General features: G+C 39.5%; 4 protein-coding genes across 6 annotated transcripts; 2 read left to right on the top strand and 2 right to left on the bottom strand.

Annotated features, from left to right (window-relative positions):
* Positions 1–1,208: 1,208 nt before the first annotated feature.
* Snx27 (sorting nexin 27) lies at positions 1,209–11,731 on the bottom strand. The gene is made up of 6 exons (XM_068302895.1): positions 10,765–11,731; positions 2,866–2,968; positions 2,615–2,697; positions 1,723–2,558; positions 1,474–1,652; positions 1,209–1,417 (listed from the first exon to the last, which is right to left on the bottom strand). Exons 1-6 carry the CDS (start codon positions 11,064–11,066, stop codon positions 1,349–1,351), a joined length of 1,572 nt encoding a protein of 523 aa, XP_068158996.1. The 5' UTR covers positions 11,067–11,731; the 3' UTR covers positions 1,209–1,348.
* Positions 7,179–8,887, top strand: LOC137586851 (uncharacterized). 3 transcript variants are annotated; one of them, XM_068303029.1, is made up of 2 exons: positions 7,179–8,144; positions 8,312–8,887. In XM_068303029.1, exons 1-2 carry the CDS (start codon positions 7,193–7,195, stop codon positions 8,779–8,781), a joined length of 1,422 nt encoding a protein of 473 aa, XP_068159130.1. In that variant the 5' UTR covers positions 7,179–7,192; the 3' UTR covers positions 8,782–8,887. The 3 variants fall into 3 exon arrangements, with proteins under 3 accessions (XP_068159130.1, XP_068159132.1, XP_068159131.1); XM_068303031.1 differs by having other exon boundaries at positions 8,270–8,887; XM_068303030.1 differs by having other exon boundaries at positions 7,179–8,150; positions 8,312–8,450.
* Positions 11,732–14,245: 2,514 nt separating the features above from the next.
* Positions 14,246–22,632, bottom strand: IntS6 (integrator complex subunit 6). The gene is given in 4 exon segments (XM_068296888.1): positions 14,246–16,009; positions 16,011–18,877; positions 19,422–19,783; positions 22,492–22,632. Coding segments are annotated over 2 exon segments (4,284 nt in total). The 5' UTR covers positions 18,811–18,877; positions 19,422–19,783; positions 22,492–22,632; the 3' UTR covers positions 14,246–14,525.
* A 922-nt stretch (positions 22,633–23,554) lies between these two features.
* Rtel1 (Regulator of telomere elongation helicase 1) lies at positions 23,555–27,184 on the top strand. The gene is made up of 7 exons (XM_068302702.1): positions 23,555–24,687; positions 24,755–25,311; positions 25,387–26,050; positions 26,120–26,289; positions 26,346–26,484; positions 26,542–26,796; positions 26,871–27,184. The coding sequence occupies exons 1-7, from the start codon at positions 23,632–23,634 to the stop codon at positions 27,078–27,080; spliced, it is 3,051 nt and encodes a 1,016-aa protein (XP_068158803.1). The 5' UTR covers positions 23,555–23,631; the 3' UTR covers positions 27,081–27,184.
* Positions 27,185–27,507: the final 323 nt, after the last annotated feature.

Raw genomic sequence — 27,507 nt, 5'->3', positions numbered from 1 at the left:
CCTTTCTCTCTCTTTCTGTCTCTGTGTGTGTCTCTGTCTATCTTATGCTCATGTTATCCCATTTATTGTTTGTTCTCTCTTTTTCTTGCTGTTGATTTTTGTTTATCAATAACTCTATAAACTTTTCACTTAAATTTTAACTAACAATTTCAATTCTAAATTAGAAATTTGTTTTCTTTTTCGCTTGATTTTTTTGTTTTTTGTTTTTCGTTTTGTTTGTCTGAATCTGAGTACATTAATAATCAACATTTTTGTTTTTCTAGGTTTTTTTGTTTTTGTTAAATTTTTCCCTTTTTCATTTAGCTTTATTATTAGGCTGGCTGCACTTTCAATACACATAAATATAATATACATATATATAAAAAAAAAACAAAAAAAATCGGTTCTATTTTGCTTTTGTTTTGGATTTTTGTCGTTTTTCATAAAGTTTTCTGTATAATTATTCAAAATTGACTTTTTACAATTTGTTTTAGCAAAGAAATAATAATAATAAATACAAACAATGACGGAAAATGAAACAAAAGCACAAACTAATTATGGTTTTAGTTTAAATAATTACATATTTTTTAACGCTGAGCTGAGGTTTTGCTTAATAAACATATTTATACAAATACATTTGTAAATATGATGTTGCCTATATAATGCGCATGTATTGTATGTATATATATATGTATATATATATATATATTATTTATATATGAGAATCGATTCGGTTATTGATCTAAATTGGTGCCTTTTTTGCTCTCTAATGTGCTAAGTGCCGAAACATTTGAAACATATTTGTTGCCGCTTGTTAACATTATTTTATAGTTTTTGTTTTTGTTTTGTTTTTTTGTTGTCCGGTTGTTGCTGTTTAACAAGCCACTAGCCAATGTGCATTGCTTGGTAATTTACAATTAAATATATTTTACAATATATATATACATATATATATATGTTTATGAATATCTAGAACAGAGAGATAGATAGAGATAAAGCTAAACACAAATAAATGGAAAACAAACATCAAAAAACAAGACGAAAAAGAAAATGTATATATATAGAGACTCTTCTCCTACTTCGCGTTCCCATTCTCTCTCTCTCTTTTCTTGTATATCCTCTCTAAGTTAGTTCATTTTTGTGGATGCTTTTGTAGATGAGAAGTTGTTTGTAAATGTATATGTGTGTGTGTGTGTGTGTGTGTGTGGAGAGGATGCGTTTAAGAGCAATGCTGCGGCGGTGACGGCGGCTTGTCAAACTGCTGGGAGTGCTGAGAGTTGGTGATAGATGCTGCTGGGCTGCTGCTGCTACTGCTACTACTGCTATAGTTGTTGGTGTTGTTGCCTGATACACTTTTTGCTGCTCAACCCTAGTCACCGCTATCATCCCATTTGCGTTCCTCCATAATGCGATCAAAGCAATCCGCAAGGAATGCATGCTAAGAAGAAAATTACATTAGTTTTGAGCAAAAAGGACTACGCAAAGAGGACTCACATATGGCGTATAGACTTTAACCCAACGTGCTGGCTTATCGGGACGATTGTATTGGAAACAAAATGACATGGATTCCTCGTCGCTTTCGGAGCGGGTTATACTATCCCAGGTGAGCTCAACCATTTGGGCCTCCAGAGAGCCATCCTCGCGGCAGGCATGCAGGCGGAAACTCTTCATACCTTCAAGTCAAATGAATGAGTCAATCATTAGTCGATTATTCATTAAATCATTTAATGGCAACACACTTACCCACAGCGGGCACCACGTGGCCCTCTTTGCGGCTATCACATGAGCAGTGGGGAAACACAACGTCCCCATAGCCGGGCAGTGTACGGGCCAATGCCAAATAGTCGGCTGCCTTTTTGGCATCCTGTAGAGCCTTCAGCTCATAGAGCCGCCCATCGGCACGAATATTACCGCGATTCACTTCATCCACCGCCTGATAGAATATAAAACGTCCGGCCTGTTCGCCATCCGGCAGTGTTAGCTCCTTGCCAACCGAAAAGAGCCATCGCCGCACACAAAGACATGTGGACGAGGCTGTACTATAATTCTGTACATACAATTGATGGGGTATTTCGTGCGGCTGCAGTTTGCGCTCGAAATTGTATTCCACTATTTCGAACAGATAGAAATATTGCTGCGTATAGGCGGTGAGATTGGCGCGCTGCACCAATATCTCCCATACGACCTGAGCATTTGAGGATTTCTTCACCGATACGGTGGTCACCTCATGATCTGGCAGCATCACCTTAATATCGACAGGCGATGCGGAAATATCATCTTCGGTGTCGGTTAGAAAATCCTGAACAGCATCGCTCTCTGCAATTACACGAACGGCGCAAACTTTCTCTAAATATTGCTCCAGACCGCGTCGTCGTGTGTCCAATTGTTGTTCACTCAATTGGAATGGCCATTTGCCGGGCAATTTGGGGAAATTGAAACCGGAAAACTCTTTCCTCAACAGTGTATGCAAATTGGCAAATTCCCGATAACGACGCGAACAAAGTTGCCGTCCAGCCATATGAATATTGAAGACAATGTAACGCTCTCCATTCCGATTGACAATTCCATAATCGGGTATGCTGCCATCAAAATAAACGATTAATAGAGTTTAGAAATTGAAATCGATGTCTCTTACCTAATCGGCAGCGAACGCTTGTCCGAATAATCAATGTAGGAGTAACCACTTTGATCCTCTTGCGGTTCCAGTCTATCGGCCTCCTATAAAAATAATGATCCAACATTAATCACATGAATATTTGCTAGGATTGTCAAAGAAAAAGAACTCCAAACGTCGTATCGATCATTTTTATACCCTTGCAGTGGAACAAAATTCTTGATTATTTGATTTTCTCGTTCTTAAAATCTCATCTCGACTTTTGAACTCACCTGCTGTGACACTGATATTACTGTCAGTGTCAGGCAATCGCCTCCAGATTTAATCAGATCGACGACCTGTTTATGTGTTGCCCCCTCAACACTGACGCCATTGCTGCAGGAAAAGGAGAAGAGAAAAGAAGGTAAATGTAAAGTCAAATGTCATCCAAATACATTTGTGAGTATATAGTCAATTCTCCCACCGACGACACCGTCTCTCCAGGACACTCAATTGTCCATATTGCATGGTGTGAAACGGCAACATTTTTCTGGTACAATCTGCTGGACACACAGTAGCACTCTCCGATCGTTCAAGCGATCGATTGCCACCAATTCGTTTGGTGTCTGACCATTTAAGGCACAGTCAATATACCCAACACCACAGAGCAAATCGAGCAAAGATTTGAAGATTTACAGACATATACGAGCACATATATGGAGCATTGCTGATAAGACAATTTCTGACGCCGATGACGGCGACGGCGGCGATTGCATTCTATTCAGGTCAAGTTGAGTTTATTTTATGATAAAAATGCATCTAATAGCAAAAACACATATTGCTTACTGATCAAACATTTTAATGAGTACTTCATGAGTAGAATTGGCTTCTTATATATTGAAGAGATTTTCTTGGATTGAGCGACAAATCTTTCTTCTTTTTCTTGTCTAACAATACGTAGGCATTCCTTTTATATGCCAATCCTTTCCACCTGATAAAAGGACGAATTGAAGTGAACATTTTGCTGCTATATTCTTCAAAACTGTGTCATAACTTTCATATACATATAAAAACATGCAAAAGCTTTATCGATTCTATGTTAGAACTTTAAATTATTTATCATATATTTGTTTACTCTTAAGCTAAAACCGTGACCTTTGGAAGTCTTCAATATTGAAGTTTCTTTGAGTGTATTTCTATGTATTTCGATATAGAACCTTGAGTTAAAAAAGTTCTCGTGGTTTAAACTATTCTATATATACATAAGTACTTTTGGAAAGTTCTCAAACGCTTTCCAGTTAAATGTGCAATTAAATTCATATTCGAATTTTGTTATACAAACATATTAACAACAAACTCTTGTTGCTTGCTCTCTTGTGTGTGTGTGTGTGTTTATTTTTATTTGTTGACAGATTTAATTGAATTTGAAAAGTTTTCATTACTTTTCAGTTAAAGTAATTCATCACTAAGTGAATTAAATACATATACTAAACAACAACAACAACAACAAAAGCTTCAACAGCAAGAAAAGTTTTATTTTATTTTTGTTGTTGCCGAGAGTTTTCAATTAAGTGTAAAAGACGAGCAGGAAGTGAATCCTACTGAATAGCTCCTCTTCGTCAGAATGATAGTAGAGGGGAGTAGGTGTGGGGATGGCGGCGGTCCTTATGTCAATCTCTCTCTCTCTCTCTCTTTCTAGCCAGTGTTTGTGTTTCTCAGTCTACTCGTTTTGGGTTCTTCTTGTAGTGTCACTTTCTCGTTCTTGTTGTCTGTCTGTGTGTCAGTTGTATCTTTTCCGGTTTTGGTTGGTCATGTCGCAGAGCAAAAGTAAGTTAAAACAAAGTAAATGTACAAATAAATAAATCGCAGATATCGCATTGCATATGTATATGTTTTATATTTTGTTATGCGTGTGCGTCACACAAACATTATCATGACTCATATATGTATGTGTTTGTATGTATATACATATATAGAAAATAAAAGTGCAAGAGTCAAAACTGAAACTGAAACTGATTATGCGATCCCCAGAAGAAACACCAGAAGAAAAAAAACTGCAAAACCAGTTTCTTTTTTTTTGCCCCCTCCCCAAATTCCACCAACCCATTTTATACATATTTGCCTAGGTATATATGTATGTACATCTGTATGTACATATGTATGTACATATATCTTCAGCTCTCTGTCGCTCTCTCGCTCTCTTCCCTATTTATCATATTGTTTTAGCTATGTCAATTAAAATCGTTATCAATTTAATCGAATTAAATTATTTGCCTTGTGGCGTTACAACAGGAAAGTTTTCATATCACACATTTTATTTTTTATTATTATAAATGAAAAAACCCAAAATTTTGTAATATTTTTATTGAAATGGTACATCGAAGTCGCCAAATGTTTGTAACAGCCAGAAGGAAACTTTTTGAACTCATGAACTATATACGAATGTATATTCTTCTTAAATTTATAGATTATGTTTCAACCTTTTCCCCCGTTTTGATTGATATTTAACCACTTGAAACGATTCTTGGAGTAAACAACAAGTGCCATGACATTTTTTTTGGGGCCCAGATATGACATGAGTTTGAATGCTTGATATTTATTTGGTCATTTTGATTGGACAACGCCCCATCAGAGAGACCCACATGCAGACAGCAAGTGCAACTACGGCAGAGAGGGGAAGGGGAAAGGAAATATTATCTATTTAAACAATACAATGATGAACAGTAAAAATTCTTAATCATCAAAGTCAAAGTAGCAACGTCGATATAATCATCATCATTATCATCATCATCATTATATGCAATGTTTATACACACACCCACACTCACACACACACACTCATATAGACGCGCAGTTTATTGTGTGTTTAAATTGAGCGAAGCAAACATGTTAATTTTTTTTTTTTTTTTTTTTTTTTTTTGGTATAGAAAACAAATATTTATAGAAATGCTTTCAACACCGTTAAATGAAAACAAAGCGGGGAAAACAACAACAAAAGAAATCAAATTTGAACTTGAATATTTTCAATTTAATCCCTTTTAGCCCTTTCAACCGTTAAACCACCTGTCTGATGGGGCGTGGGAAGGGTTTTCATCCTGTTAACACAAAAAATCCAAATGAACCAACACTGAAAGCATAAATTGAAACATTGAAGCCACGAAATGTAGGCCAATAAGTCAGTCAGGCCAGCTCTAGCCACTGAGTTGGCCCGCCCTCCGCCCTCGTCTGCCTCGTATTCGCCGCCCCCCGCCCTCTAACAGAAACCAAGAACCATCCATCCAGTGACGCAAATCTATTGATTATTGTGTTGCAGACCTTTCGGCCTTCCCGCTCCTCTGGTGGCGCCACCTTCCTTTCTTCCTTTACTTCGCATAGAACAAAAACCACAAAACATAAAAAATATATACCTATAATATATAGAAAAAGACAAATAGAGTGAGATAGAGAGAGAGAGAGATATAGAGATGGTGGGGAAACCCCCGCAGCTAGAAACCACCCACCAAGTTTACATGGGGCAGGGTGTGTGTGTTGGTTTCTTCCTTACCTCCGACCCCTACACAAAAAAAAAAAAACCAAACCGCCCCCAAAAAAAGAAAAACAAATACAAATATATGTACGTATATATGTATGTACAATACAAAAAATGTTTTTGCTATTGTTGCTGTTGTTGTTGTTAGTTGGTTCTTCTTGCCCACACAGCAAAATAGTTTAAGTTTCTATTGTTGTTGTTGCTATTGTCGTGTAAATGTTTTAACGAGACGCCGCCCCCTCCGCCGCCAACAACAAGAAGAGCACGCTCTAAACTGAAAATAGTTTTGTAGTTAATCCCCATTGATTGAATCGAGCGTCAAGAGCAAACGGCCATCCCACCGACTACCACCCAACTACCAAGAACCAAGTACAATGCTAAGTGGACTTAGGCAAAGCCGAGCTCAAGCTCAACAATACAATAGATCAAGTACAATGGTGGATTTTGGGCCCCATCCTCAGTGCAGTCAATTATAACGTATACGCACAGGATGCCAGCTAAACTCTTAACTAAGAAGATTCAGGATAAAACAATTGAATATTCATATTTTCGAATACTGAACAAAAGGAATCCAACTTTTGTGTGGTTCTGACGTTAGTTCGACTTCTGCGAAAGCAATAAACAAAAATTTTGAATTTTTTTTGTGTGTGTAGTCGAATTAAGTTTCGAAAAATGTTTATAACAATGAGTGGTTTTGGTTGTTCGTGACTATATTCGAAAAAGGCGTGTATATTTGATGGAACGAGATGGAATGATGTTTCAAGAGACCAGGAATTGTTGGTGATTTGCGTGATTTGGTATTCACTCTCTCTCTTTCAATCTTTATCTCTCTCTCTTCGTTGATTTCCTCTCAAGTAACACAAAAAGGATTTACTGAAAAGTCACAAAACACACTCCTCTCTCTTTTATAAGGACTTTAAACTAGAAAGAATATCTATTGATTAGCTATCTATCATAGGATCATGATCCACTTTAAACCAAAACCCACTTGAGGTGCACAGTGACAACCTAATCTTATCGAAATGGGCAGCGCAAATGGTTTTATTTTATTCCACCATCTAAATTTGGCAGCGCAGTTAGTCAAATGCAAGATGGCCATAAGGTTGCTTGAAACATTGCTGAAGCTCCAACTCTTGCTAATCGCCGGGACATTGTTGTTTCGTGGCGTTAGTTACTCGCTGGAATGCTATGCCTGTGATTCGGCCGAAGATCCGGAATGTGCCACACGCCCGGGCCAACAGCTGGAGGTGGAAGAGTGCTCCGGGGTTAGTGATCTGTGTGTCACTTCAATCACAGCCGGATTGACGCGACGTGGATGCTTGGGACGTCTGTATCCGAATGGCTATTGTGCAGCTCCCTGTGATAGCTGCAATACGAGTCTGTGCAATCGTCATGTCTTTCCCACAGATCGTTTACGTTGCTATCAATGCAGTGGCTCCACTTGCATCGACGTGGCAAACAGACCAGAACTCCTACTACCCTGTCCTGTCTACAATGAGGATGATCGTTGTTATACAAACATTTTGCATTTATCCAATACAATGCGCGGATGTGAGCACACCAATTTGCCCGATACCTGTCCCCATGTGTGCCTCAAGTGCAATTATAATGGCTGCAATTCGGAATTGACAGTGACCGAAAGCCGCTGTCTTCAGTGCACTCATATGAGACTCTCACCCAATCCGGATTGTCTGCGTGAGCAGGAGCTGATCAATGATGACCATGATGAGACTGTGCAATGTGCTCTAAGCAATGAGACAGTCACCCAGTGTGTCAATAAGGTTATGCTGGGACACCGGGAACAATGTTACACACATCTCAATACACAAACCGAGGTCCTGCAACGTGGCTGCTCGACCACAATGGGTTTCTTTCCCACTGGAGAATTGACTCAATGCTATGGTGATTATTGTAACGCCCAGTGTCAGGATATTGCCTGCGGTACTTGTAATTCTACCAGTAATCCCAATTGCCGAAGTGGTATCAGTTTATCCACGGAGAAGTGTGCCGCCGGCACCGTTGCCTGTTATGCCTGTGAGCAAGGTTAGGGTGAGTCATCCAAAATAAGTGTGTTAGTCGAAGTCAATAAAAATAACATAAATTAATCTCAAGTAAGAATTGTGGTTTTTCTGTGCTTTTCTATTTACTTTCTTTTTTCCAATGAATAGCAAATCATTCAATCTCTAATCTCTACCTATATATTTCTTCAGATACCTTTCTCCGTCGCGGCTGTGCCGATGCTGATTTCATACCAGCCACTGACCAGGGGGAGACATGTCAATTGTGTCGTAGTAGCGATAATTGTAATCGCTATTCCGTACGCAGTTGCTATCGTTGCAATAGCCAGGAACAGGATGATGATGATTGTGCCGAAATGAATCTGCCATCGGCCATGACAATCAGCAATTGCACTGATCCCATGGAGCTGTGTGTCAGCACTGTGATAAATCGCTTAAACCTCATCTACACGGTACGCGGTTGTGCCTCCCAAGTGCCCGAGTGTAGCGCCAATGATCCGTATTGTGTGAAGTGTAATGGAAGCCTATGCAATAATGTACCTACCCAGTGGGCCATAGAGAAGATCGAGCAGATTAATATTCCCTTGCTCGATTCGCCTAAACAGCAAAAACAACGGTGGGCGGCATTGACGCTTCTCAAATACTTGTGGCCAGATCCGTGAGGTTTCATTACCCCCAATCCCAACGCCAACCTCAACCCCGTCGAGCCACCATTCTATAAGTAATGCGATTTTCTTTCATTAATAAATAAATCGAACTGAAATATTCCGAGAAGCAGTGAGGGCGAGAGGAAAGGCGGAGTGGGTCAATAATGCTGATAAATTTTCAGCAAAAGCCCATGTTATCAGAACGGATGTTTGAACGCCCCCTGCGACAAGCCAATTAAAACAAATACATTTGCAAAACTGGAACTGATGCACTTGGAACTAGTTCCATTGAATCTATTTACCTTGAATACGGGAAAGTTAAAACCGAATTATTATAATCAATACCTCGATTAAATCCATAGATAATCTTTTTGAAGCAGGAAATTGTAAGGAGGGAACATCAAATTCGGTAACTCATCGCCCACAAAATTATTTTTGAATATTTCATGCAACTGCCTTAATTAACAAAAGTCTTTTAAATAGTTTTTGAATATGAAAACAATTGTTAGAGTGTGTATTAGTTTGTTCTTAATCCCCTCTAACACAAGTTGAATGTGTTTACAGGGTATTTTGGTGTACGTGTACGTATGCAAATAGTTTTAGTTGGTTTGCTTGCATTCGGCGACAATCCCCCCTCTTTCTTCTTCATCATTTGCTTCATTCGTTTTTTTTTTTTGTTTGCTCACGCGTAGCCAAGCCAAACTGTAAAAGCTTTGCTGCATGTTGTTGTTTTTGGCATTGATAATGAAATGAACGTTGAACATGGCACAGAGGAAGAAGAAGCGAAATTGGGAAGAACAGAAGGAGGAGGTAGAGGAGGGGGTTAAGCATTGCAAATAGCTACAACAAATGAACGAGAAAATGTGCGAAAATTTGTTGATTATGTTAATTAAGCTGTTTTTTTTTTTTTTTTTTTTTTTTTGTTTTTGGTTTGTTGCACATTTTAAAAATTGAATTTTCGGGTAGATAATATGTTTGTGGCAGCATGTGCCGAATTGCCCGGAATTACAAACATACATATGATGCATTAAATAATGATTTGATTGATGTACTGCATCAAAGTGCACACACATACATACACTTATACAGTATAGATAGAAGGGGAAAGAAAGCGAGCAAGAGAAAGGGAAGGTGCATTGATAATGAATGTCAAAGATGCAAATCTGATGACCATATGACGGAAGAGAAAGCAAGAGAGGGCGAGAATGGCAGAAGGAACATGAGCAAACATTTTAATTAGCTTGCTCCACCTCTGTCTCGCCCAGTCTATCCGTAACATTCTCTCTCTCTCTTCCTCTGTATGAGTGTGGGTGTTTCACTTGTGTGTGCGTGTGCAGCTTGTGTTGGGTGATAGAATATTACACATCAAGAAGAAGAAACTGAATGTGAAGAGTAAAAGTAAAAAAGTAAATTAAAAAAATTATGAATGACAGTGCTGACAAGTTGGCGGCATTAATAAATAGCTAAACAGCTAGCCGTTTCTAATGAATCAAAACAAAGAAACAACTCATCAAAAACGTTTACATTGAAATGAAATTCTGTTATTATTTGTTTTGTTAAGCGCAACGATATCTATTTCCTGCCTTGGATAAGGTTTCATGAGTAATATATTGGCCAAAAACACATCACTTTCAACAATTTATAATTTTCGTTTTACTGTAAAAGAGCTGTACAATTTTACACCCACCCACTGTTAGGGCAAGAAAATATCAACATCGATTTCCGAAATCAATTGTTGAGTTTAAGATATTCTTGTTCAACACTTGGTACTTCAAAAACAACCCTCTGAAGCAACCAATCAGCCCACCACCCCTAACAAACAGGCAGACAAGCAGCCACCCCCGCCCTAGTAAAGAAAAAGATAAACTAAGTTCAAATATTTAAATTCAAGCAGATGATTAATGTTTGATAAATGAAATGAATACATCGTATGCATGTTAGAGAGGGGAGGGATAGGGCAATGTAGGGGAGCGGGAGCGGGAGCGGAAGTTTACTTACACCTCCAGTATACGATCGCCCTTCTTGATGCCTGCCTTCTCGGCGGCTCCATTTTCTAATACGGCGCTGACATGCTGCAATGGAGCGTAGAGTTCACCGTTGATCGAACGCAATTGGCCACCCTCAGACACCTGTCCGCGTACATTAAAACCAAATCCTGTTTCCGTCTTATAAATGGTCACGACACGCGGACCATTGGCTGCTGTTGTTGTTGTTGCTCCTATTGTGGGGCCATTTGTTGTGGCTCCGACGGAAGAGGGGATGCTGCTGCTGCCGTTATTCTCGCTAATGATGGTACTCATTGCGCCGGGTAGCCGTCACCTCTCTATCTGTATCTTACACTCTCTCACACTGACAAACCGTTTTCCGTTTGTTTTTGTTGTTGCTATTAGTTTACACAATTAGTTGTTGTGCTGTTAGTGTTGGTTTTCTTTGCGTAACTTTGATATTTTTGCAACTTCTTTTTCTTTTTTGTTGGTGTTGTTTGGAACAGACACACGCACACACACACACAAACATTCGCGCGCGCCTTTACACACACACATACAGCCACATGGAGGGGACAGAGACACACGTATAGACAGCGCCAGCCACCATACCGCAATCACTTTTACTTTCCACTCTCCTCATACACCCTCCTGGTCTATGCTCCTGGTTCAACGTTTCGTTACGTTTCGGTTTTGATTCCGTACAAACGTTGTAACTCTTCCGGAATTTGGCTGCTTTGCCACACAAAAAAAAATTATATATGTAGATATATGTATACAACTGCAATTAAAAGAACCGCACGCACACTCAGACAGTCATTACCCACAATAACAGAAAAAAAATAGAAGATTGGGTAAACAACAAATAACCAATTTTTTTTATATCACTTTTGGTTTTATTTGTTGTTGTAACGAACTGCGGCTTGGATTTTGTTTGTTAATCGGACACGACGAACGTGCGCTATAAATTAATTTTTGCGAGCAACTAGAGATGGTAAAAACATAGATGGCACCATCGATATTTAAGCATTTTCGTGGCCTATCGATGACCAGCGAACGTATGTGTAGTTATCGATAAATATACATTTAAGCGTTTTTCAACACTGGTCATGTTGAAAACGATAAAAAATTCAAGAATTAACAGCTTTTTCACTCTTAAATTATTTCCGTTGGTCAGTGGATTGGAATCTTAAATTCAACAATTGTTGAATAGCTAAATTTAAATCTAGATAAAAAGGCTTGCTAAGAACTGTTATGGTTAGGAGGATGTGATGGGTGCAGGTCGATTAGGGAAAATTGGGGTTACGATTAAGAGTCCATATATTTCAAGGGCATCATAGTTTTCGTGGCTACCCCAGAACTTAGGGGCGTGGCCAAACGAAACATTGGAAGCATAATAGTTTGAGCATAAGGAAGGGAAGACATGATAATGATGGGTAGATGGTAAGAGAACAATGGCCTATATGATATTGCTAAAAAACATTTAAACAATTCTAAGAAATATTTCCTTTAATTACGCATCATACGAAGAGCAAATCTTTTTTTTTTTTTTACACATTTTAATATATTTTTTTTTGGTTTTTAGTTTTTTTGTTTTTAAATAATGGATTTTGTTTTTATTCCTTCTTCTTCAGCTACTTGTCGTCACGCATTTTTCTTTTCTGATTTATGAAATTTGTTAAATTTGCAATTTTGTATTTTGTTTCTCTGGGTTTTATGTTTTGTGGGTTCTTTTCAATTATAATGGTTTCAAGCAACAAATATTGCTGCTGCCTAACTACAAGTTAATTTGTTTTTAAATAGTATTATTATTTTTTTTCTTTTGCTTTTATCATTCATTTCTCTCAAAAACATAAAAAAAAATGTTTTTCCCCTTTTTTTTTTTTTTTTGTTTTTGTTTTCTTTTGTATGCTATTTTATATGTGTTTAAAAAAGTGCAAAAGTGGTTTGTTTGGTTGTTAGATTTTACATCGTACATGCATATATATGTATGTATAATATAATTGTTAGGCAGGAAATGCAACTAGTAAAACAAAATAGCAATAATAATAAACGAAACAACAAAAAAAAAAACCGTTTCAAGATATTAATAATCGATTCTGATTTCAGTTGCATTTCCTGTATATTTAATATTTATATAAACCAAACTATTGTTCTTTATGTTGCTGTTAATTTAAATTTCTTTTTTTGCTTAATTATTTTTTGTGTACGGTTACATTTTATAATTTAAAATAGAAATACAAAATATAATCTTTTTAAAATTTTATGTGTTAAGAAAAACCAATTATTTATAACATTAGAAAAAAAAAAATTATATGCTAAAAATAATTAAATTAATTTAAAATTACAAAAGTTATTTAGAATATATATTATTTACCAATTTGGCCAAGACCAAGAGATGTTGTTTTTTTTTTTTTTTTATTGTTGTTGATATCTACTATATAATTATATATGAAATGTTTATATAAAATACAAACAATATTGGAAATCAGATTAGAATCGAACCGAAACGAACCAGATCACATTCATTGTCAGATAAACCGATTTACACAATTTTGAATCGAAAACTATAATTGTTTACTATCACATTTGCCACACAACATTTTTGCTTTCATGCTATATATACATATATGTATATATATATATATATATATATATAATAATAATTGGTTTTCTTTTTGGTTTTTTATCATATAAAACTGTATATTTAATTTAAAATGGAAATTACTATAATGAACTGTTTACACTTTGATTCTTTCGATTCTAAACATCTCTTGGTTTAACTTAGCTTTTATATGTATATATATATATATATATATAGCCTGCCTTTGTTTGTGTTGTGTGTGTGTATACATATATATATATATATAGATATTTTTTACACAAAAATTGTGTGGAATTATTCTAAATCAAGAAATTGGCTATAAACGCAAAATGGATCTTCTGTGTCTTTCTCTCATTCTAATTTCTGAATTGTCCATTTTTTCGACTGCAAATTGTAAATCAAATCGAACACACAATTTACTTATGTATATGTATATGATATACTATATACACATGTATCTAAATAAAGTGCTCAACTATGGATAAAACGTTGCTTAAGACAAAATGAAACACGACTTTTTCTGCTTATACAATATATCGGGCTATACAGTTAACTAGGCTGAGAGACTTAGAACTAAATTTGAAATCTATTTTTAATTTTGTTTTCTTTTTTATCGGTTTTGTTTTGTTTTGTTATGCATGTTTGTTGTTGTTCTCTTCCTACTATATGTATATATATATATAAATCCTCTTTTAACATTGCGCTTAAATTTAGATTTATGCATTATATCTAAAACCTATGTCGATATATATATATATAATTTTAGATGTGTATGTGTGTGTGTGTGTGTGTGTGTGTGTGTGGGTTCGAGTGTGTATGTGAAAGATAACGAAAATAATGTCCGATTTAACCCGGATTTTTTGTTTGCAATAACTTAAGTGGATGTATATACAATCAAAAAAGGACTTTATTAATAAAAAAATTTAAAAAAAAGCAAAGGTTCGAAAGGGCGTGGATTGGGAGAGGTTGGGTGGGGACTATAAATTTGATGGTGTTGTTGTTGTTGTTGCTCATGGACAGACATCACAGACATGGAGAGCTGAAGATTCTGGGAACTGCAGCTAATAATTGTTGTTGTTGTTGCTGTTGCTATTGTTGTTGTTGTTGTAATTGTTGTTGGTATTGGTATTAAATTGCTGACATGCTCAGTTCCACAGTAGCCACCACTGTTAACTCTTGATGGCATCCAATGGTTGTTGTTGTTGTTGCTGATGATGATTTTGCTGTTGCTGTTGTTGCTCTTGCTGCTGCTTATTATCCCACCAATCCTGTATGCTATTTACCATTTGATGTCGACGAAAACGCATCGATTCCCCAATGCACATATCAATGAAATCAGATTTCATTTCATGATCACCCTTCACCAGATTCAAATGCTCTAAAAGTTGACTATAATCTCGGCCAGGTCGTCGTATATCACGGAAGATTTGCAAACGCAAATCAATATTGTGTTTACGTGCCGCCTCCCTTTGCTCGTCGGTTAATTGCAGATGATGATTATTTGTAATATTGGATACACCGGCGGCAGCAACTGCTGGGCTATTGCTTCTTCCCCTACTACTACTACGCTTCCGGTTGTTGGTGTTGCTGTTGTTATTCAGGGAGGACGACGAGGACGAAGACGACGATGAGGAGGAGGTGGATTCGCCATTGTTTGTGGGTGATACTGATTTAAGTTCCAATTTCGGACTATTGTTGTTGTGACTGCGATGGTTATTATTATTGTTGTTGTTGTTATTGATATTGTTTCCCTGATGATTACTACTTTGATGATTGAGTCCACTAGCCCAATAGAAATGCGGATGATTGGCTCCTCCCATTGCTGCTGATGCACCACCAATCCCTCCTGAGGCACCCGATGCCGTTCCCCCACCACTTGTTGCATTTCCCCGTTTGAGTGCATCAAAACCATGGGGCTCCGTTTCATTCGCATGTCCATCGTTTGAACCATTCAATGTGGCCGCAGAAGAGCCGGAACTACTGTTGCTACTGCTGATGGCGCCACCATTATGGCAAGTCTGTAGAATGCGCGATATCTCAGAGGCATCATTGATATCATTGTGGCTAAAGTAACTAGAGGAGGAAGTGCTGGATGCGCTAGTGGAAGAGGCAGTGGCTAAAGACGAACTTGTGGTTCCCGATGCTGTTGGCAATGGTGATGGCGGTGAATTGATTCCTGATGTCGCCAATGAATGGCCATAACCATTGGCCAATCCAAGTGGCAGGGTATTTGGATGCGTTCGAATTATGCCGCCAGTGGCTGTTGTTCCTGATGATGGCATTCCCGGTGGGTTGTCCAAAGATGCAGCTCCTCCCCCTAGATTACTGCTATACGCGGCATGTGTTGTGAGACCATTTAAGGGCACATAGAATACCCCGCTGCTGTTGTTTAACGATGCACCGGATACTGTTCCTCCTCCTCCTCCTGCTGCTGACGATGATGTAGATGATGCTGCTGTTGATGATGACGCTGCTGATAATAAACCGGAATTGGAGGTGTTGCTGCTGCTGCTGCTACTATTACTACTACTACTACTACTACTAATTGGCTCACCATTACTGGCGGAGGCATGAGCTGTCGCTGCTGCTGATCCTGTTGACTGTGTTGTAGTTGCCGTCGTTCCCCCCTGTCCCACCACCTTCTGATGTTGCCTGCGTTGCGGCTGCGGATTCCACTTCACCAGAGTGCACCTCATCACCAATGCCATTAATAAAGTTATGCACGTAACCATTGAGAGCTGAATCCTGATCACTGGGTTCCTCCTCGCTGAAATCGAAACTCATGCCCAAGCGTTCCGTCGAGGACATGCCCGAATCGCTGCCCGAAACTGTTTCAGAGGTGGACACAGATGAGGTGGAACTAGATTGGCTATCCTCATCGCTGCATGACATCATCACTGAATCCTGACTCAAGTCGCAATTAAGTGAATCCGAGACATTGGACGACGTGGAAGAGATCGCAGCAATAGCGGCAGAGGTAGAGGATCCGCTTGCATCCAGACTGCTGGCACCACTACCACCACCAACAGAAATACTGCCCACCGACGAACAAGAATCCTCGCTACCGCTTAGACTGGGGACAGGTGAGCTGGGTCGGGAGTCTGTCGATAAACGGCGGAATTCGAATCCACGCGGCAAAGGACCCGCCTTACGCTTCCGTCCCCGGGATGTGCCATCGAGTTTCTTGGACGAAGAGTTACCCCCAGCGGCCAGCATCAGGCCAGGCATACCGGGGCCACCAGGACAAATGCCGGGTGAACCGCCTCCGACCTGTCCGGGTCCTGTTGGCGAGCCAGAAGCAGCAGCCGACGATGAAGAGGGTCCGCCACCCGGTGAAGAGCCACCGGCACCGCCGCCACCTCCACCTCCTGGACCGCCACCATTGCTTGAAGGCGATGACTTCATAGGCGCCACATCACTGAGATCAGCCTCATCCACCATGACCATATGTTTGTCTTTCTTATACGGATTACCAAACATATGCTGTCTGACATTAGTTGGCTCAATCTCTCGCAGAGGATTATCCTTGTTCTTCAAATACTCCTGATAATTGCCCATCTCGGCAATGGGTAGACAATGACCCGAATCTTTAGCCACCAGCGAGGCGGGTCGCAGGAATGATTCTCGCATGCGTGCTATCTCCTCAACTAGATCGCGACGTGGTATATCGAAGGGATTACGATAGGTTTTGGCCGACGACTGATGTGATAATTGGGGCACAACAATCGTATAGTTCTCCACTGGTTCGATTTCCGCATGCAACTTGGCAAATGTGTCCCTCAACAGGGGATGACGCACCAGATCACGTCTCAGAGCAGTGCCCGAACATAATTTTGCCGTCTCAACCTGACGATAGGGCGGCTTGGGTTGTTTCAATTGTTTATAGACCTTAAGGCAAAGATTCTCCTGATCCTGTTTGGCCGTATTCTTGATATGCTTCAGTTGATTCGCTATTGTGGGCGATAAATAGTTGTCCACATTGTCGGGCAGAAGGAATTGCAGCAGCTGATACGGCACATTAATATTGACCAGAGCCTTGCGCAGAAAGGGACAGTAATAGGGCGGTATGGATCGGACATAGGCATTAAATTTGTACATGAGATCGTTCGGCGGACTCATATTGTACTTGTGGATGAGGTCGTGAAGCAGCGGCAACAAAGCAGGATAATTATAGGCCAATACGTACAGATGAACCTGACTAAAATTGGGGGCAGCCTTCAAATAACCAAAAGGCAATTCAAAACCATGCATCCCATTGGTAACGATCACCTGCCAGCATTTGTTCATCTCTCTCTTGTTCAGTATCTGCAGTGTAAGGGGGCATCCCTCGATTTCATATTTATCCACGGGAAAACTGCGCACCAACTGCGGTTCATCCACGGCTGGTGTGAGAACCTTTAGCTTCGGATGGGCATCACGTGGCGGTAATGTTATGGCCTTCGAGTCGGGCCAATAGGGTTCGGGCAGGGGCCAATAGCCAATCGGAAATGTCTTTTGTGTTATATGCTTCTGTACATAGATCATTTTCTTTACTGGCTGAAAGACTATATCGGGTGGTGGATCATTTTGCCCGGAGCCAGAACCACCACCACCCGAACCACTGCCGCCACTGGCATTCGAATTGGCAGCGGCCGTACCGCCTGATGTGACGCCGGCATTTGATGATGTCCCAGCACCGCCTGTTCCAGCACTGCCGCCAACGCCACTGGCACCACTACTGCTATCCTTGGGCATGAGTGGCTCAAATTGCAATACTACGCCGGGTTGCACCTTCTGCACAAGGCTCTCGATGCATTGATTCAGCACATGATGACTTCGTACACGATACGAACGACCTCCGGTCACTTCGCACATCCGCTCAATGGGCGAATCATCATGCGGCACTTTGCCCTCCACTCGTTCATCGATTTTGTTGCCCGGCATGCGAAGTACCAGCGAAAATAAACGCTGATCCCATCGGAAAGGCTCTTTGGTGAATTTTGTGCCGGGTATTTGATTGCTCAGTGGTAATATAATTTCCTGATGGACACCATTTCTATACGAATATCGTCCACCGTCGGTAATTACAATTATCACTGATGGCTCCAAATAGAACGGACATCGTCCTTGACCATACGTATCGATACCTGATTGCATGCGATTCAGGTTAAGCAAATCAAAGGCATTACGCAACGACTCGCCCATTGATGTTAGGCCATGACTTTGCAGATTCTTTAGCTCGTTCATAAATGTGGCATGATTCTCCTTCCAGCCGGCCTTCACATTGGCCGGCGGCTCCTCAAATGTCAGCAACATGTAACGATCTCCAAGACAATCCTGTGTTCGCTGGCGATACTTCAAAAACGTTTCGACAGCTCCTTTCGCAATATCCAGATAAGTTTTTTGTACACCGTTCACATAGGCCTTCTGGCACATGGACGATGAGGTGTCCACCAAAAAGAGTATAATTGTCATGGTCGCTGTCGCTGTTGTTGATAGGCGGGTGGTGTCTTCTCGTTACTCGTTACCGGTTACTAGCTCGCTACACAGAGACACAGAGGAGACAAGCACAAAGAAATGGACAAGTGAAATAAAGAAGAGCTTGGGGATCGATTATGGAGAAAGCAACAATAAGCAAATATTTTGCGATACAAAGACAGTAAATATTACACATTTTAAAGAATCCATCAAAGAGTATTTCCAATTTCAAAATATATAAGAAATTATTATAGCCGTAATTAAAATTTATTACCTACAAAAATTGATTGTAAAAGCGTCGAAATGGAATTTAAAAGTACTTCAATCAATTCAGTTTTTACTTTGTGTATATTTTGCTATCCGAAAATAAATATTAAATTTCGGTATAGAACTCAGGAATTTTTTGATGACAGGAAGGGAAGTTAACTTCCGGAAGATCTTGTTATGATATAAAATCACAAAATGTGGTTAAACAAGAGATAAGAATTCTTTCCTGAGATTAGATCCCTTGGATCTGCTCTTTGGGGCGCGCAATCTATTGTCTTTGTATCCATATTTACATATACATATACCTACATGCATAAAAACAAAAAGATAAAATTAGTTACCGTTATTGTGTAATCCTTTCTGGGATTCTTATTATTTTCGTATCCTCTTTTGTTTCGTGGATTTCTATACTCGTTGATCTTCTCTGTATTGATCCGTTCTTGTTGTTATGTCTTCTTGATTTGGCCCACTTTTTAGTCCAGCTCTTAAAGCTGGAGACTTTATCCTTATTCACTCGCTATCTCTCTCTCTCTCTCTCTAGCTGGTTGTTAGCAACAGTTCTCAAGTTGCCCTTGTTGCTGCTGATGTTGTCCTGAATTCGATCGATGAGCGTTTCTTTTTCTCCTTTTCGCTGTTTTGCTTTTATGGTACATGTTGCATAAAACAGCTGACAACATTTGATTGGTTAAACAACAACAACGAACTGGAATATAGAAAAAGAGAAAAATGAATTTTAATATGATTATGAGAGTTAAGAATCAATTGGACACTTTTCTCTCTGTCTCTCTCATTCACTTGCACTCGCTCTTTCTCTCTTCCTCTCTCTTTCTCTGACTCTAATGTTTGGTATTCACAACTTATAATAATAATATCGCCTTCGTAATCATTGATAATGCACAAACAACAACAAACACTTACACACACACACACATACATACATTCATACACAATACGCAAATGTAAATTATTTATTGTTGTTTTGTGTTTTTTTTTTCTTTTTGGCAACAAATGTGCTAATTAGCTTGAAAATCAACTAGCTGCTGCTGCTCTACTCTGCTCTTCTCAGACGCTTTTAATCATATAAAAGAGAGAATAGAGAAGAAAAATAACAAACACAATATTTGACACAAATTCAAATGTTGCCGTCTTAGAGTCTCCTCCATCACCCACCGCGTCCCAGCCCGTTCCGTCACTCTATTCCAATCAACTCCATTTCACTCCACTCACATTTTACTCTCTACCTTCCTCCTGCTGTGTTCCATTAGCTGTACCCATCCCTCCCTCGCTATCGCCCCCCTTGGTTCCCACGAACACAAAGTCATTCACTCGATGACGACGCTAGAGCGTTAAGTACGCTCTGTTGGCCACTACTAAAGTAGCGATGGTCACGTGACTCTCAGGTGCAACAAGCGATACATAGAACAGGACAAATAGAAATACATACATACATATGTATGTACATACTTGCGATCTCATATGTCATTATTCAATGCATAAGCAATTTTTTGTTCTAGAAGCATATAGACGACGTATTAATTTCGAAATTCGTACGATTCTCACCTTTTATCATATATGGATATATCTAATCTATATTCCTCAACCACATTGTTGATAGGTTTATGATTGGTGATCAAAATCATTATCTTTAAATTTCAGTTTCCCTTTCACCCAATCCAATTAACACTGGTATATATTAGTGTGCTCTCTTGTTGCCTTACACTATAGTCACGACGTCAGTACGATAGTCACGAATATAATCCCGAACGCATCTCAATGTCTTGGAGCTGCTACTCTAACTGAAATGCTAGGAGAAGAACGAACGTCATCATGATGATGGTGATGCTGATGATGATGGGATGGAATGGGAATGATGCTTGGTCATATTGAATGTGCGGAGATTGAGATAACAAGAAAAATGCATCGAGCTGCATCAAACTGGGTTTTGTGGATTTCGTTCAATGACAACAACAACAAATTACGCTTTCGATATAATCTGATTACAATTTTTGTCAATTGCTGTGCTACTGAGAACTCTCTTCTCTCATCTACACAACAAACATTGAATTCCTATTTAAATAAGAGCGCAACACACACACGCAAACCCGCACACACAGACCTTTACAAGCACATGCTACCACACTCCAACGCAGTGTTGCCAGACCTATTGGCAAAAGTTCGCCCACCCATTGTGGGGACAACAAGGCAAATTTCCACATAATTATATTGGGCAATTATTTTCAATTGGCAAACGCACTTTGCAGAAAAATCAAGCAAATTGTTTATTCATTTCATTCTGGGCTTCGTGGCAACGCTCACGGTAGGAAAGTAAAGGTGGCGGCGGGCGACCAGGCGGGTGTGTGTTTGGGGCTAAATGTGTTATTGGTTTTTACTATAAATATTTTAGTGTTTGTTTTATCTTTTTTGGTTTTTGTTTTTCTCCTTGTGCTGATCTTTGATAAATCTGTAGAACAAGCAATTTGTCCTTATTTGTATTTGGGATTGGTTAATTCACACACATTCTTTCATATTAGTGGATGACAAGTTAAGGAAAGGGGTGTGTGTGTGTGTGGGTGGGAGTGCTGCAGTCGCATTAGATAAATATTTTTTATCGTTTATCGACATCGGCTGACTCCATATCAGCAGCTTTGGGCCATCTCTTATCTGTCAAGTTGGGCGCCAAAATTTAAAGCTCTTCAATTTGCAACAGTTTTGATTTGTCATTAACACACGTTCCCAAATTTCGAAAATTCAATGTTTCGGAGTTATTTATATTTGACCAGCTGATTTTAGCGGATGAATCTGTCTTCATGTTTGCCCCACACACCACACACTCTCACACACATTCTCCACGGCACAGCATCATTTTTTTTTTTTTTTTTGAACAGCTATCAAATCAAAAAAAAAAAAAAAAAAAAAAAATAAAAAACGTTTAAATAAATCAAATATTATCACGTTTGTTTTCTTCGCTTTAACTTCAATTCAATAATTGCCATTAATTTTGAATTGAACTTATTTTGTTTTTTATATTTGTATATTTTTAATTCAGTTATATTTTTACTTTGTGCCAACAAAAAAATTTATCACCACCGCGGTGGAGGAGCACACATATCTATCCAATCCACACACACTGAGCGCAGCAGAGCACTTGGGGGAGAAACAGGCAAAGCGAGAAAAAGGTAGAGAGCGAGAGAGAGAGGAAGAGAGAGAGCGAGATACTACAACAAATACGTATACGTGTATGCATGGCGACGACTGGCAGTCAGTTCGTCAGTCGACCGACCGACCGCCCGACAGTCGACCCGACAACAACAGCCACAATATGTATGTTTACTTGTAGTATCTTTAGCCAGGCGGTTAAGTTTGGTACACACACACACCCGTAAACACATGCACGAATATATATACACATACACTGGCGCCCCGTCACTGTCGTGTCTCCGTTGCTGTTTCGCTTTTAAATGTCGTTGCGCTCCTGGCGTTTAAATATCTCTTGCTGGGCATTGGCCACAACCTCTCCGTTGAAAATTAAAAAACTGACTGCGAGACTGCGACTTAGTGTTGAGAAATGCATCGATGGCACCATTATATCATTATCGATGACTAACTCGCACTGCGATAGATCGACAGATTTTCTTCATCTTTGGAATCCCAGCACTACTGCGAGTGCGATTACATATAACCGACGCACATTGGGCCAGATCTTTTTTTCGGTGGCATAAACCTAAGTTTTAATGCCAGAGGTCCAATTTGCAAGCATAAATATACATGGGACTAAAATAGAATTTTGATTTTTTAATTCTTGCTATCGGATAATTTTATTTTAGGCAAAAAGCTTTAAAATGATTGTCCAGAAATTGCTATTTTACTCCAGAATGAAAATTTCTTAAATGAAGCATCACAAAAGCAATCTACAACTACAATTATTAATTTGACGTCCCCACTTTTATTTTATTTAAAAAATATACAAAATTTTTCGACTTTATGGCAACAAAAACAAAATTTGGCCCAATGTGCGCCGGCGAGCAAAGAAAAAAATTAATCGATAAGCATTTAACATTGCAAATTCTTTGCCCGAGATTTCAAGAACATATGTTAATAATCAGTAGTGGGAGAAATCATCATGTATTGATCAGTATTAGTCTATAGTTCGATTGTACAGATATGGATCACAAAGTATTTCGTAGAGGGCGTATCTTTATTTGTTAAAATGAATCGATATTTCGTATCATCACCAAACTTTACCGTTGTAATGTTTTCAAATTCTTATCAACAATTTGGGGCTTTGTAATTTCCGCTATTTTAAACACATTTTACATGAAAGAAGGGTTTCTTTTGATAATGGTTTTTGTAAAAAGAAAAATTAACTTCATCTAAACTAATGCCGATAGGCACATTTTTAAAATTAACAGAACTGAATATCGATAATTGTAGTCGCATAATCGATAGTCCTTCTTAACAAAAACATATGTTTTTATTTTGGCGCGCGCCAATCTGGTCAACGCTGCAAAGTGAGGGTTTGCGAATTTCAAGAGAATTTGTAACTTCAACACAATGCCCGAGAGCATAATTGCTGGTATTCCAGTGCACTTTCCATTCGAGCCATACGAAGTGCAACGGGCGTTTATGGAGAAAGTCATCATATGTTTACGTGATGGCACTAATGGCGTTCTCGAATCACCTACTGGCACCGGTAAGACCCTCAGTCTACTCTGTTCGTCGCTGGCCTGGATTCGAACGAGGCAATCGGAGCAGCAGAAGCAAATACGAAAACTGCAGGATGCGGCCGGTAACACTAAGATGGGACCCACAGGAATTGTACCCGGGGAAGCTGCCGAATTGGCTTTAACCGTGGGCAAGGCCAACAATTGGGGTGTCCCCAAAGTGATTTATGCGTCTCGAACCCACTCTCAGTTAACTCAAGCGATGCGTGAGCTGAAACGTTCGGCATATGCCGGTATGAGATCAGTGGTCCTTGGTTCCCGTGATCAGCTTTGCATTCATCCGGAGGTGATGCGGGAACAGGGCAATTCCAATAAGGTGAACATGTGCAAAATGCGTGTGCATTCGAAAAACTGTTCATTTCAGTTGCGTGTTGAGTCGAAGAAGGATCATCCCGATTTTCGGGGGCCCAGTATTATGGATATTGAGGATCTAGTCAAGGTGGGACAGAAGTTGAAAATGTGCCCATATTTTGCCTCCAAAGAGCTGGTAAACGATGCTGATATCACGTTTATGCCATATAATTATCTGCTCGATCCCATGGCCAGAAAGGCGAACAAAATCGAGCTTAGCAACACAATAGTCATACTGGATGAGGCCCACAACATTGAGAAAATATGCGAGGAATCGGCTTCGGTACAAATTAAATCATCAGATGTGGCCATGGCCATTGAGGATGTAACCCACATAATGAGAATCTTCACAAGCGCCGATAGCCAAGATTTTAGTGGTGATGAACCCAAGGATTTCACACTAGATGATCTTACATTGCTTAAGGAAATGTTACTAGAACTAGAGAAGGCAATCGATGGTGTGGTGGTGGATAATCTGTCGGAGGGAACTACCTATCCAGCTAGCTATATGTACGAGTTGCTAGCAAAGGCCAATGTGAGGCTCAATCGCTATATATCCGAATCCATTCTAATCAATTTTTTTGCTTTCAACTATGTCACAGTTTACCTATGGCAATTGTGCCAGCATTGTGGCTCTGTTGGACAAGCTGGTGCAATATCTAATGGTGGCTTCCCAGAACAATAGTTCTATGATCATGCGTAAAGGTGGCAGTTTTTTGGTATTGGCCGAGCTCTTAACCATTGTATTTGCCAACAAGGAGGATATCATGGCCAAGGTTCATCGAAGTTTTAAAGTTCATGTGGAAGTGGAGGAGGCGAAGCAAAATGCTCCCAAGGCCGCCCCAAAGCAGCAGCAAGGCGGCTGGTTGGGTAAAGGAAACAATACTAGCAATTCGTCTTCATCGAACAAGGCCAAAGTCATAAATTTCTGGTGCTTCAATCCTGGTTTTGGCATGGAACAGCTATTGAATACCCAAGTCCGTAGTGTCATTTTAACCAGTGGTACATTGGCTCCACTTAAGCCTCTCATTGCAGAACTAGCCATACCCGTGGCCCAGCATTTGGAGAATCCGCACATTGTGGATCAGTCGCAGGTTTATGTAAAGATAATTGGCACTGGGCCAGATCGCCAGCAACTTATTTCCAACTTTAAGAATCGGTGAGAAGATAACTGTGAGATAGATTTGTTTTACTCTCTGGCTAACTTTTTGCATATTTTCTTTGTTTGCCACAGAGATAATCCCAAATACATCAGTTCACTGGGACAGACCATTCTCAATGTGTCACGTATTGTGCCCGATGGACTGCTGGTGTTCTTTCCCTCGTATCCCATGCTGAATAAATGTGTCGATGCCTGGCAAGCCAGTGGATTATGGGCGGATATTGCAGCCAAGAAACCCATTTTCTTAGAGCCACGTGGCAAAGATCAATTTACCACCACCATGGAGGAATTCTATCAAGCCATACGTGACTCAAAAGGTGCTTGCTTTATGGCCGTTTGCCGGGGCAAAGTCTCCGAGGGCTTGGACTTTGCCGATCGCAATGGTCGAGCCGTTATTATAACCGGCTTGCCTTATCCACCGCTCAAAGATCCAAAGGTAATCTTGAAACGACGCTATCTAGAGGCAAATCGCACCAAAGAGAATCAACTGCTCACTGGGCAGGAGTGGTATAATCTGGATGCCACACGGGCTGTCAATCAAGCCATTGGTCGTGTCATCCGACATCGGCATGATTACGGGGCCATATTGCTATGCGATTCCCGCTTTCAAGATAACTCTCAAGTCCAGCAGCTCTCCAAATGGATACGTGGACATTTGGGAGCACGGCCACAATGTTCACCCTTTGGGCCGATTGTGCGTGAATTGCGTCAATTCTTTAGGCATGCCGAGGAAACAGTAAGTGACACAATATTATAAATCGTTAAAATTTTTATTTAGTATTACTATGCAAATGAATTTATTCAGATGGAACAGCCAAAAGAACGCACCGATGAACCTCTGCTGCAAAATGTTTACAAAACAGAAGTTGCTACTCAGGAAAATAAAGAGGAGAAGCCACTGTTCAAAGTGAAACGAGAACCTGGCCAAATGGCCACCAATGCGGCTGCATTTAAGCAAGCCAATGAAATGGCAATGTAAGTGTGAAATTTCACCTTTTCCACTCTTCCATCACATGACTGTTGATTTCCAGAAAGGTGGAAATGACAAATTCCATTAAAAGCTGGACACCAGATGACTATGTCAGTGCCGCTGGACGGACACAAAGTCACTCACAGTCAAAGCCGCCTAATGCCATGGACTTTATGAGTCGTCTCGACTCAAATGTTTCGGTAAAATGGCCAACAGATCATTAAATCATTTAAAACTCAATTCTTTTTTTTCTATAGAGTATAGATTTCAATTCCACGGGAAGCGGAAATTTGGTCAAAATACACAAACGTGAACGCAGTTCACCCACATTTGGCGATTCAAAGAGCAGCTCTCAGCTAAAGAAACGCTACAAACTAGTAGATAATATCAAAACAGAACCAAGCACCAGCTCCACCAGTTGTAGTAGTATTAATAGTAGTAGTAGTAGCAGTAGTAGCATGTGCTGCTCACAAAAAGAGGCTCCAGAATCAAGGGCAGATTTTCTAAGAGAGGTGCGCCATTTTAACCTGTCTTAAATCCTGTTAGGCATCTATCTCTAAAAATGTTTTTTCTATTCATTTAACAGGTGCGCTGTTTCATCAATCAAGATCAGTTCCGTGACTTTGGCAAGGCTTTGCTAGCCTATAAAAATGGCGGCGACGAAGCATTTGAATCTCTAATGAGTCTGCTCTTCAAATTGTTGGGTAAACCACAAATGCGTTATCTGTTACTCGGCATTCGACGATATCTGAAAAATGAACACAAGGCGGAGTTTGATAAGCGCGTAGCCACTTAAACTTGAGCCATTTCTTGCACTTAAGGTTTATTGTTTTACGTTCTATTTAAATGCATTCTTTTTTTTTGCAGTCATAAAAAATAGAGTTTTATGTGTACAGTGGACTTTATGTAAATGTGAAATTGCAATTAATTTAAGCTAATTTCGGAGAATTTTTTGCTAGAATTTTTTCTGCTTTTTAAAAGTGATAAGAAAAATGTGAATTTTTTTTTGGAATTTCTTAAAAAAATACATGTATAAGTTAATAAGTTCCACCTTTCCCTCTGACTTGGCTGTTAACTTATATAGTGAAAAACCTACTTATAAATTTTAAAAAACAAAGGTCTAAAAATCATGTTTTATTATAGGTGAATATTTATTTTCAACGAATTGAAAATTTTATTTTTAACCTACAAATATGGCATTATGTCGACCAATGGAAATGAAG

This window comes from Drosophila tropicalis, unplaced genomic scaffold (assembly GCF_018151085.1).
Source record: "Drosophila tropicalis isolate 14030-0801.00 unplaced genomic scaffold, ASM1815108v1 contig_158, whole genome shotgun sequence".
Taxonomy (NCBI): Eukaryota; Metazoa; Arthropoda; class Insecta; order Diptera; family Drosophilidae; genus Drosophila; species Drosophila tropicalis.
The sequence above is the reverse complement of the archived record's forward strand: the minus strand, read 5'-3'. Positions and strand labels throughout refer to the sequence as shown.

Excerpts from the sequence above, each read along its gene's own strand:
- Rtel1 (XM_068302702.1), top strand. The coding sequence starts at position 23,632 with ATGCCCGAGAGCATAATTGCTGGTATTCCAGTGCACTTTCCATTCGAG. Across the intron at positions 26,051-26,119 it reads TTAGGCATGCCGAGGAAACA|ATGGAACAGCCAAAAGAACG; the intron begins GTAAGTGACACA and ends GAATTTATTCAG. Across the intron at positions 26,485-26,541 it reads GTCTCGACTCAAATGTTTCG|AGTATAGATTTCAATTCCAC; the intron begins GTAAAATGGCCA and ends TTTTTTCTATAG.
- LOC137586851 (XM_068303031.1), top strand. The coding sequence starts at position 7,193 with ATGGCCATAAGGTTGCTTGAAACATTGCTGAAGCTCCAACTCTTGCTA. Across the intron at positions 8,145-8,269 it reads CTGTTATGCCTGTGAGCAAG|CAAATCATTCAATCTCTAAT; the intron begins GTTAGGGTGAGT and ends TCCAATGAATAG.
- Snx27 (XM_068302895.1), bottom strand. The coding sequence starts at position 11,066 with ATGAGTACCATCATTAGCGAGAATAACGGCAGCAGCAGCATCCCCTCT. Across the intron at positions 2,698-2,865 it reads TAATATCAGTGTCACAGCAG|GAGGCCGATAGACTGGAACC; the intron begins GTGAGTTCAAAA and ends TTATTTTTATAG. Across the intron at positions 1,418-1,473 it reads TTAAAGTCTATACGCCATAT|CATGCATTCCTTGCGGATTG; the intron begins GTGAGTCCTCTT and ends TTTTCTTCTTAG.